Here is a 12064-nt window from a genome sequence, read left to right on the forward strand (position 1 = left end):
GTGGCAGAGGGAGATCTTTGTAGCTATGTGGGGAAACTTCACCAAGGAGACAAAAATCTGAGCTGGGCCTTGGCTGATGTGGAATCTTACGTGTTTGTGGAACAGGTGATAATTTAATAAAGCTGCCGGAGGAAGCTGAGTCATGTTAAGGTATCAGCACTGCAGGTCATACAGTAACATCGACAGTCTATGTGTCTTTTCTCAAAGGAAAGTGAGAAAATACACATCAGCATTTACAGGTTGAAGTATAGGAACAAACAAGCTGACAGGAAGCTAAATTAGTCAATGACTCAACCCAATTCATGCCGAGAATCCTGAAAAGGGCTGTGTGTGCCAGCTCCCCGACCTGGGCACTGACCCACTGTCAAGAGAGGCCGCGATCAGAATGCCCCTCCATGCTCTGATTACTACAGGCCAAAGGCAATAGAAATAGAACATTTCACTCTGCAAAAATGGGGTGAAACTCGAGGAGTGTCCTGCTAATCTCACCTCTGTTGGCGTAAGACCCGAGAGCTATAATTAGTGAATTCAATGCCATCCAGTCCATTTTCAAATCATGCAGGAACTAAATGACAAAAACCTACATAAGAGTTCTGTCTGGAAAAAAAAATGTCCTTGGTTGTTGTAATTAACTCCATTAACGATGTCATTTTCAACAGTGGTTCCCTTCTCAGACCTACTTACTTAGAACCACTGGGGCTGGGCCCTGGGGACCTCAATTATTACGAAGCTTTTCCAGTGGCGTCGGATAATCAGCCAGGTCTGGGAACCAGCCCGTCAGGGAGCTGTTTCTTTCTGTAACTCCATTTTAGCCCCCACCACTTCCTCCCCCCCCCACACCCACAGCAGTGTAGGCTCAAGTCCAATCCTAGGGGAAGTGAGAAGGAAAAGGGATTCGTCATAGTCTAAGTTTGGAGTTTCAATAAGAAAACAGAGCTTTAATGTGATTTTTCTTTTTCTCTTTTTATGCAAGGTTTTTATTTACCCAGAAAAATCAAGCAGATCTTTATCAAAGAGGCAGAATGGGAAGGAAAGGCACAGAGAACACAGTCACTAAGGAGACAGGACTGTTAGAATATTTGTTTGCAGAGTAACCTGACACTATGGTAAGAAGTTCTTCCTGCCTTTCAAATTTTCATTGAAAAGCATGATCCTGAAGCACGTGCCTGGAGAAATAACCAGTCCTGAAATAACAGTCCTGAAGCTCTCAGTGCTCTCGCTTAGGGGTCAGACACACCCTGACTGGCTGTGGAATCTGGGCCAAGGCTCCAAACTTCTCTGGGTCCTCAGTTTCCTCAAAAAGTTAAAGAATTGGACAAAATGATCTTGAGAACACCTTCTGGCTTAAAAATACTTCTTCATTTAAAGCCTTTCCCCTCAAGTATAACAAAACCCATAAAATCACCATCAATTTAAACAAGCATAAGGTTTTTGTACTTTCCCCCTGAAAACTGCTTCCTCACATCCAAAGGAGAATGAGAAGATGAAAATGGAGCCCACAATCCCTAAATAGCTTCTAAAAATATTCTGTAATATACACCACAGTTTGGTGAAGTTCAGACAGTTTAGTGCTAGTAATCAAGCACCAGCTACATCCTTACACCTTTGCTCCTGAGAGCCAGCGGCAGAGACCAGATGTTTAGAGGAGGTGGCAGTGAAATGGTACACTGGGATGCAGCGTGGAAACCCCTGTGCTGCTGAGACCTATCTGACAGGAGACCTCAGACTATCAGGGGCTAGGAAAGCCACAGGAGGACGTGGTAGCTTCCACATGCCGACAGGGCAGCAATCAATCCTGAAGGCTGGATGTGACACACTGCTCAGCATACCTAACTCTCAGAAGTGCTTTCAACCTGGTCTTCCTGGTCCCTCTGAATGGGACTCCGCAAGGATACGCATACCTGGGAGGGCAGCCTAAATCCTGAGCATTCCTGGATGGCATCCCTTACCTGGAAGCGCAGGATGATGGTCCAGATGAGGCCGAGTGTCAGCCGGTGGTTCCCATCCACGATGTCGTGGGACCCCATGTTCTCAAGATGGACTCTCTGCTCCTTCAGGAACTGAAGGGCCTTGTCCACGTTCTCCAGACAGTGGATGCGCATTCGCCCCTTGGTGGGTTTAGGCTGGAAACAGGAGAGCAGAGGTGGAGACAGATCACCCAACAGGGAAGAGGCAGCCCGAGTTACTGTCTAGAGTTGCACACACCCATTCCTGTGGTGCTCTTCCACCCAAATCAGAACATTAACAAACGTGCTCATTCTGCCCAAGGACAGCACTTATCCAACAGCTACAGGAGAGAAAAGTTTACATAAGGGGATGGGAACAAATTCTTCTTTAGAGAGTGTTTAATCAAGGAAGCTACACAATTTTAAAATGAGCATAGAAAGTGGAAATTTAGAGAAGAGAGAACCCGATTTTCATCGCGAATTTCAGCGCTACTGCTGCTATCCATACAAATTTTTGCAGACGCATGACAAAACACCTGTGAGGATTTTCTGATTGCTTTATGCGTAAAAATAGGTTTACCACCCGCTGGTTTGGGTCATTTCCTAAGGTTGGCTCAAAATGGAAACAGGACACAATACCAAATCAGGATAATTTCCAAGTGGTGGTTTTGTGAGGGGCATGAGGAAGCAGTTAAGCAAAAGGGTGTAACTTACTAAAAGAAAGGAAAAAGAAAAAATATATGAGAGTAGTCTAATCTGTTTATATTCCGTATGTTTCTTCCTTTTACCCAGTTATATCAAAATCTAAAAGAGGCTCGTGGAAGGTGAACATTTAAATAAAGCAAAGTGTATATACATCTACTATATATATCTCTACTATATCTCTACCTGTATCTCTGCTACATGTAATAGATATATGTATCTACTATAAATATATACTACATACATGTACACACACAGTTGATCCTTGAACAACATAGGTTTGAACTGCGCAGGGCCACTTATATGCAGAATTTTTTTCAATAAATATATTGGAAAAATTTTTTAATTTGCAACAATTAGAATAAACTCAAATGAATGGCGTAGCCTAGAAACAGCGAAAAAATTAAGAAAAAGCTATGTCATGAATGCATAAAATATATGTAGATGCTGGTCTATTTTATCACTACCATAAAATATATACAAATATAATGTTAGAATGTGTCAAAACTTACACAAACACAGACCACACTTGGCACAATTTGCAGTCAAAAGAAATGTAAACAAATGTAAAGATGTAGTATTAAGTCATAACTGCATAAATGAACTGTAGTGCACAATTATTACTGCACTACTGTAATAATTTCATAGCCACCTCCTGCTGCTATTATGGTGAGCTCAAGTGTTGCCAGTATCTGCTTAAAATGCCTATGATGTTAATCACCTCTACATCGTCTCCAGTAAATTGTGTATTGCAATAAAAAGTGATCTCTCATGGTTCTTGGGTATTTTTCATCATGTTAATATAATACCATAAACCTTGAATAATATCATGGGACAGATACAAAGTGCCATTAGTGATGCTGAAAGTGCACCCAAAAAGCAGAGAAAAGTCACAATATTACAAGCAAAAGCTGAATTGCTTGCTATGCATCATATGTTGAGGCCTACAGCTGTGGTTGATCGCCATTTTCAAGATTAAATATTAAAAAAAAAAAATTCATGAAGCCATCACTGCAGCCACACTAGTAGGCATGAAGCCTTGCACGTTTTGTGAAATACGTTTTTATCCCATATTGAAAATGTAGCTTTTATGTGGGTGCAGGATTGCTATAAGAAAAGCAAGCCTATAGACTAACATGATTCAAGAAAAAGCAGTCATTACATGACAACTTAAAGCAAAAGGAAGGTGAAGGATCTAAAGCTGGAAAATTTAATGCCGACAAAGGATGATTTGGTAATTTTGAAAAGAGGTTTTGACTTAAGAAGTATCAAGGTAACAGGAGAAGTAGCTTCTGCCCACCAAGAGGCAGCAGACGAATTCCCAGACACCGTTAAGAAAATCATTGAGGAGAAAGGATATCTGCTTCAACAGGTTTTTAATGAAGACGAAAAGAGCCCCATTCTGGAGAAAAAAGTCACAAAGGACATTTATTAGTAAAGAAGAAAAGCAAGCACCAGGATTTAAGGCAGAAAGGGATAGGCTAACTCTACTGTTTTCTGCTAATGAGTCAGGTTTATGATCAGGACTGCCTTTATCTATATAGCTGCTAACCCACGAGCCTTGAAGGGAAAAGATAAACACCAGCTGCCAGTCTTTTGGTTGTACAAGGCGGCCTGGATAATGAGAACACTATTTCTGGATTGGTTCCATCTATGCTTTGTCCCTAAAGTCAGAAAGTACCTTGCCAGTAAGGAACTGCCTATTAAAGTTCTTTTGATGTTGGATAATGTCCCTGGCCACCCAGAACTCCGTGAGTTCAACACTAAAGGTGTCAATGTGGTCTACTTGCCCCCAAACACATCTCTAGTTCAGTCTCTAGATCAGGGGGTCATAAGGACCTTAAAGGATCACTACACAAAATACTCTATGGAAAGGATTGTCAACGCTGTGGAAGAGAGCCCCCATAGAGAGAACATTATGACGGTCTGGAAGGATTACAGCATTGAAGATGCCATCCTTGTTATAGAAAAAGCCGTCTAGCCCAAAACAATAACTTTCTGCTGGTGAAAACTGTGTCCAGATGTTGTGCTTGACTTCACAGTATTTATAACAGAGCCAGTCAAGGAAATCATGCAAGATACTGTGAAAATGGCAAAAAAAAAGAAAAAAAAAAAAAAAGGTGGGGGCGGGGGTGAAGGGTTTTCAAGATACGGATCTTAGAGAAACTCGAGAGCTAGCAGACACCACACCAGAAGAATTAACTGAAGACCCCCTGATGAAGATAAGTGCTTCTGAACAAGTGCCAACAATGGGGAAGACGACACACAAGCAGCAGTGCCAGAAAACAAACTGACGTTAGACAACCTGGCACAAGGGTTCTGATTATTCAAGATGCTTTTGACTTCTTTTATGACGTGGACCCTTCTATGATACCAGCACTGTAACTACAGCAGGTGGTAGAAGGACTGGTACCATATAGAAACATTTCTAGAGAAATGAAAAAGCAAAAAAGTCAGACAAATTACGATGTATTTCCATAAAGTCAGACCTAGTGTACCTGTCTCTCCTGTCTCCCTGTCCACCTCCTTCACCTCTTCTGCCTCTGCCACCTGAGAGACAGAAAGATCAACCCCCTCTTCTCTTCCTCAGCCTACTCACTGTGAAGACACTGAAGATGAAGACCTTTACAATGATCCACTCACACTTAATGAATAGTAAATACATTTTCTCTTCCTTTTCTTCATAACATTTTCTTTTCCCTAATTTACTTTATACGAATATAGTATGTAATACATGTAACACCCAAAATATGTGTTAATCAACTGTTTATGTTATGGGTAAGGCTTGTAATCAACAGTAGGCTATTATCAGTTAAGTTTTGGGGAGTCAAAAGTTATACACGAATTTTTGACAGTGGAGGTTGGCATCCCTAACCCCTGCTTTATTCAAGGGACAATTGCATAAACATACATATCCACAATACATATAATTTTCAACGAATCTCTACTATGCAAGACCAAGCTCATGCTCTCCCCTCCACCTAGCTCTATCTTTCTCATCTTCCTATTTCTTATCACTCCTCCTCTAGGAGAGTGTGCACCTAGAGAGCTGGTGTCACCATGTCACAAAGATGCCGCCAGGATGCACACACCCATTTGACAGAAGGATGCACCTAGCCTGCTTGACTTGGTGGCAGTTGTCCTGGCTTCCCAGCATCTCCTCAGATATATCCCCACACCCCACCCACCACCTTCCAAGGCTCAGGTCAGGTCTTTTCCTTCTTGGAGACATTTCTAACCATCCAGTTCTCACAAGTCTCCCTTTCCTTGCAACTCTACACAATGGTCTGGACAACACAGCTCAGGAACTAATCATTATCTTATATTTTTGCTGTTATTTCATATGTTGCTTTCATTACTTCCAACTAGACTGTTGGCTTCCTGAAAGCAGGGATGATGCTTTACACTTCTACTATTAATATATCCTCGGGGGTCTTTGGTTCAGTTCTGAGCACAGAGCTTGTACAGAGTGAACTGAATGCACACAGATGGATTGGGTTTGGTGCGTGCTCTGAGCTGTCCTCACCAGGGAAAGGTGGCCAGGTATGCAGCAAACTGGGCACACCCAGGTAAGGGCAATAGCCATCCCTATGTTAATATCTTCTCCATTCCCCACATTTCCCTCTGTAGTTAAGATCCTCAGTTACTTGCTAGGTGGAAAACATCCAACAGGAAGATTATTTGGGTAACAAATGGCCATTTAAAAGTCTGCCCAGCTAAGATCCTCAGTTACTTGCTAGATGGAAACATCCAATAGGAAGATTATTTGGGTAACAAATGGCCACTTTAAAAGTCTGCCCAGCTAGCACTTTGGGAGGCCGAGGCAGGAGGATTGCTGGAGGCCATGAGTTCAAGACCAGCCTGAGCAAGACTGAGACCCCCGTCTCTACAAAAAATAGAAAAATTAGCCAGACATGGTGGCACACGCCTTTAGTCCTAGCTACTAAGAGGTCTGAGGCAGGAGAATCGCTTGAGCCCAGGAGTTTGAGTTGCAGTGAGCTATGATGGCACCACCACACTCTAGCCCAGGGGACAGAGCGAGACCCTGTCTCAAAAAAAAAGGTCTGTCCAGTCTAAAATTATTATTTTTTTTTACTTTCTTTTCTCCTACAAAAAAAGACAAGCAAGAATAAAAGAATGTGCTTTGACCCTGAGGAAGTAAGGTTATAAGCAGAGGCCCACCACAAGTGGTAAATTCTATATTCAAATACAGTCATACTTCAGTATCTGCAGGAAATTGATTCCAGGACCCCCAAGGATACCAAAATCCCTGATGCTAAAATCCCTAACATAAAATGCTGTGTTTTGCATATAACCTATACTCATTCACTTGTATGCTTTAAATCATATCTAGATTACTTATAATACCGAATACAATGTAAATGCTATGTAAATAGTTATTATACTATTTTGCTTTTTAAATTTGTATTTTTTTGTTATATTGTTATTTTTTGTTCTCCCTCATCCCAAATATCTTCGACCTGTAGTTGGTTAAATACACAGATGTGGAACTCGATTGCAATAACAATGGAAAGGAAATGTCTCTAAACATCAAGTTTTTCACATTATTATAAACTTCCTTACACCAAAGGGGTTGGGGAGAATTTTCTCTCCGGAAATTTTAAAACCAATTTAATTCAGATATGTGAGAAATGCTAGGATTTGTTATTTTTGTTATGCCAGGTGATTATATGACATCAAAATCAAGCTATCTAATGAAGTAGGAAAAGATAGATATAAAATAGAATGGGGGTGGCCTAATGTAAAATTCTGAGTCTCTGATTCTACTGCTGCCTGAGGCCACATCAGTGCTCACTCTTTCAAAGGCACACCCATTAGCCTCCTAAGCTGGCGATGCTGGACATCATCATGCTTCTCTCCTCAACAAAGAGACGTGTGTGGAATCAGCCTTGTCCGTGAGGAGGTGGGTAGGGCCACTCCCTGGAGTAAGAAGTCACAGAACTCTGCATATAGTTCTTATGCGTGCTCTTTGGTCTTTCCTTCTGTCTCTTGGATCATTTCTCACAGCTGGAAAAGGTGACTATTCAAAGAAGTCCCTTGTTCTTCTAATATCCAGGTGGCTTCTAGATTCAATGAAACTCCTGGTTAAAACTTTGTTCAAAGTTGAGAGACGGGGAATAACTGTTTCTAAGAAAGGTGTGTGAATTCTGGTCCAGCGGCTTCTGACACTTCTTTTTGCGTTCAGGGACCTTTCCCTCTCATCTCTTGTCAGTCTGTGCACCTGAATAGTGAGATAGTGAGTGGTCCACCTACACGTGCTGTTTCCTTCACAAAGAAAGTGTCTTCATGCTGCGATCGCAGAGCAAGGAGGAGGGAGGCATCTTTCTAACTGCAGCAGACATTCTCATTGTCCATCTTTAGGAGGATTATTTTCCAAATTGGGGGTGAGGGGAACAGTGTGGATGGAACTGGAAGAAGCTAAGGAAAAGAAGAAGGAACAGATGGGGGCTGTCGGTATCTTCCCAGGCTCCATCTGGCATGACATAACCACCATTCTTCCAGACTCTATCCTGAAACCATGATCTCAAATAATCACTTAAGTCTGACTTACATTCAAATTATGCAGTAGAGAAAGTGGTCCTCTCAGAATCTTCTCCCCACAAACAGGAAACACATGTGAGACATTCCATGCATCTATTCTCTCTCTCTACAAAATCTCAGTGGAAATTGTGTGCATTTCCACATGAATATGGGGTGTGAGGGTGAGGGAGGGTGGGGACTAGGGCCCAAACACATTCCCGTAGGGTGAAGAAGTCAAATGCCACATCACAGGGACTCCATGGTGATGCTGACTGGCCATGCCAGATGCAACCCAAGAACCCAGCAAGCCTCAGAATAACAAGAACAAACAAGATATGGGCAGGTTAGATGACGTACTGGTGGCACAAATCGAGGGACAGTAAGATCAAGACTAAAACTCAAGTACACCAAACTCTCATGACTTGTGTTCTATCTGCCTTAGAGAAGCCTTTTAAAATGTTTTAATGCTTAATACTTAGACAAGTTTAGGAAGCAATAATTATGAGAAATTTATTTCAAGAGGTGATAATGATCTCAACATAGAAACATGTTGGTCACATAAACTGCATAGGTTCCAAGATCTAAAAATTCTTAGCTGCCATTTACTGAGCAACTACAGTGTTTGCCTCTCTCTGCTGGGTGGTTTATAGCTGTGATCACATCTAATCCTCACAATAACCCTGTGTTATGATAACTATTATTGTCATTTTACAGATGAGGACACACTGGCTCAGAGAAATGAAATAATCTGTCCAGCTAGTTGGTACGAGGTGAACTGAGACTCAAAGCTCACCCTCTTTATGCTACAACAAGAACCCAGAACCCAGAATACACATTTCCATGTGAAAGGAAATTAGAGACTCGGTTCCCATCTGGCAGACAGTTTTCATTTTTATAAAGAGCTATTTTTATATTACTAAACTTCATCTTCTCAAAAGGAAGAAGAGATAACAATGGAGAAAACTAAACACAATGGGCCTGGGAGGGGAGCACCTCTCTGCGATAAACACTTTCTGAAAGCCTCGCCCCAAGAGTGGCTCATTCTGTCCAGGAAAGCGCTCCCTGTCTTGCCTCCATTAATTATCATCAGATTCCTACGTGTCCGTTCCCACAGCAACATGTGCATTTCTGCCCTGTACGTCATTTCTGACAGGACAGGCTGAAATGCCACTAATGTGGAGACAAGATCGATACCAGGCTCATGGGACCTACCGAAAAGGCGGCTGTGCAGGCAAGGAGGCAGTTCCTCTGAGGAAATGCCTATTTTTACTGATCCTTCTTTAAATCATTTTAACAAGCTTCCCTTCCCCTCCCACACCACAGTCCCTGTGTTTTTTTTGCAGGCACTTTTCCTGTTTTCCCTTCCCGAGGTCCCTTTCTAGTCTCAGATCTTTACCAACCACACCTCTATTTCAGACCCATCCTTCTGATTCCAAAGGAGGAGAGGGAATTATGAGGCTAAACAACTACCTCTAAGTTGTGAAAACATAATTCTAATGGCTTATCAGAGCAGTTAGTCCAAAGTCTGCCTCTGAGAAGCAGTGTGGCCTTGGGCAAATTCCCCCCCTCCCCCAGTGCACCCAAAACCCTTAGGGAGGAAGGAGGGAGCTGGACCGTCCCTCCCAGGTCCTCAGCTGTGCCCCACCTGCATGCCTAGCCTTGAGTTTGCCTAAGTTACACTCTGTGGGGCATCAGGATTTGGAGAACTGTGGAATAATTACAATGGCATGGGTTTTTGTCAGAGCCTAGAGATGGAAAAGAGAAAACAAATCCTTCCTGGAGCTGATTTCACTTCCTTTTTGAATGGGAGAGTAAGACACAAGGGAAGGTTTCTGGCAGGGTGTTTGGGAGGTCCCTTGGGGAGCTGGGCTGCCCGGGTCGACCCCAGTAATCCCTGTTTCCTCTTCCTCCACAGTTGTCCAAAGCAACCCCTGCAGCTCCCTGGAGTGACACTTCTCCAAGGGTTGTGGTGCTGGACATAGAGGTCTGCTGTGCTAGCTGGACAGCCTTGCTGGTCACTTATTCTCTCTGACTTACAGTATCTACAAAGTAAAGCGATTTAACTTCGTGGCCACTAAAGTCACTTCCAGCTATAATATACAATATACAGATGCTGCAGGGTAGAAGATCAGCTAGTGCCCAAGGTGAATTCCAAAGTGCCCACTGATCTCTCATTCAGGTAAAGAGGAAGTAGAGAAAAGACTCCCACTGTACCAGTGCGATGGAAGCTTGTTTATCTATTTGTCTTTTAATCAAAAATAGATTTTCACTACACACATATACAAAAATGCCTCTACTGAATGCACAGGCTAGGATGGGACACACTAATTCCAAAATCTCTTTCAATATGCCGTAGATACAAACTCATTTAACACTAGTCCCCCAACTCCTTCTTTCTTTTTTTTTTTTTTGAGACAGAGTCTCACTCTGTTGCCCGGGCTAGAGTGAGTGCTGTGGCGTCAGTCTAGCTCACAGCAACCTCAAACTCCTGGGCTTAAGCGATCCTACTGCCTCAGCCTCCCTAGTAGCTGGGACTACAGGCATGCGCCACCATGCCCGGCTAATTTTTTGTATATATATATTTTAGTTGTCCATATAATTTCTTTCTATTTTTAGTAGAGACGGGGTCTCGCTCTTGCTCAGGCTGGTCTCGAACTCCTGACCTCGAGCAATCCACCCGCCTCGGCCTCCCAGAGTGCTAGGATTACAGGCGTGAGCCACCGCGCCCGGCCCCAACTCCTTCTTTCATGTCAAACTTTCAACTTTCAGAACAGTATTAGTGATTTCTGCCCAATTAGAATTAATCAAGGAATGCCTCATTGTCAAGTCCCACTACTTCCTGCTTCCCTGGCAGGGACCCACTCTTAAGGACTCAGTGGGATAGGAAGCCGGGCTGCAGGCCACGTTGTATCACATACCAGCAATATTGGCCTTGGGCAAGTCACTGATAACTCTGCCTGTTTCTTCTATAAAGCAGAGTTAGTAATAGTAAGTCGCCCACTTCATTAGACTATAAGAACTGAACGAGATAATGAGTGTGACAGTACTCTGTAAACACTAAAAGTGATACATACTGAAGTTACCAATGAACGTCAGTTTAGCCAGGAAATGTGCCCGATATCACAGTACTGATGCCTTCTTCCAAATGCTCTCTGTACTTCATCTTAACCAGGAGCTGTCACACAAGCTTATCTCACAGCTGACACTCAAAATCCTCTGGCTACCTATATATATGGGTCTCCACCTGTTACCTAGGCTGGGGTGCAGTGGCATCATCATAGCTCACTGCAACTTCTAACTCCTGGGCTCAAAGCAATCCTCCTGCCTCAGGCTCCCGAGAAGCTAAAATACAGGTCTGTACCACCATGCTTGGGTTAATTTTTCTATTTTTTGTAGAGATGGGATCTTCCTCTTGCTCAGGCTGGTCTCAAACTCCTGGCCTCAAGTGATTCTCCTGCTTCAGCCTTCCAAAATGCTGGGATTACAGGTGTGAGCCACCAGTCTGGCCAAGGCTACCTATATTTGAACCTCTCCTCCTGGACCCAGCAGGAACCCCAACCACCTACTAAGGTTTCCTGACACCCCATCCAGGAGCTCATTTCCCCTTCTGAACTCTAAGGCTTTGGGGACATTCATTTTTATGGTAACTCTATTATTCCACCTTTCAAATTTGTGTGATTTAGACCCCCATTTTACGGGGGAGTTCTTCTGTGGTCTGTTGTTTAGAACCAAAGTAAATTCTCCCATATGAATGATACTTAAAAAAAAAAAAAAAAAAAATCAGCTAGGTCCTGTGGCCAGACCACAAACCCTGTTTCAATAAATACATACCAGCCTGGCTCTCTTAACAAAGGTTTTATGAAAAAACTCAGCAG

The 12064-nt window shown here is 42.8% G+C and overlaps 1 protein-coding gene across 3 annotated transcripts in view; it reads right to left on the reverse strand.

Annotated features, from left to right (window-relative positions):
- The window catches only part of SPTBN1 (spectrin beta, non-erythrocytic 1), a 190653-nt gene that overhangs the window by 53866 nt on the left and 124723 nt on the right, over positions 1 to 12064 (reverse strand). For all 3 annotated transcript variants that reach the window (XM_069494377.1, XM_069494378.1, XM_069494379.1), the window contains one exon: positions 1950 to 2123. In XM_069494377.1, the coding sequence (XP_069350478.1) occupies positions 1950 to 2123 (174 nt within the window). The remainder of the gene's footprint in view (positions 1 to 1949; positions 2124 to 12064) is intronic.

The sequence above is a fragment of the Eulemur rufifrons genome, chromosome 19 (assembly GCF_041146395.1).
Source record: "Eulemur rufifrons isolate Redbay chromosome 19, OSU_ERuf_1, whole genome shotgun sequence".
Classification (NCBI taxonomy): domain Eukaryota; kingdom Metazoa; phylum Chordata; class Mammalia; order Primates; family Lemuridae; genus Eulemur; species Eulemur rufifrons.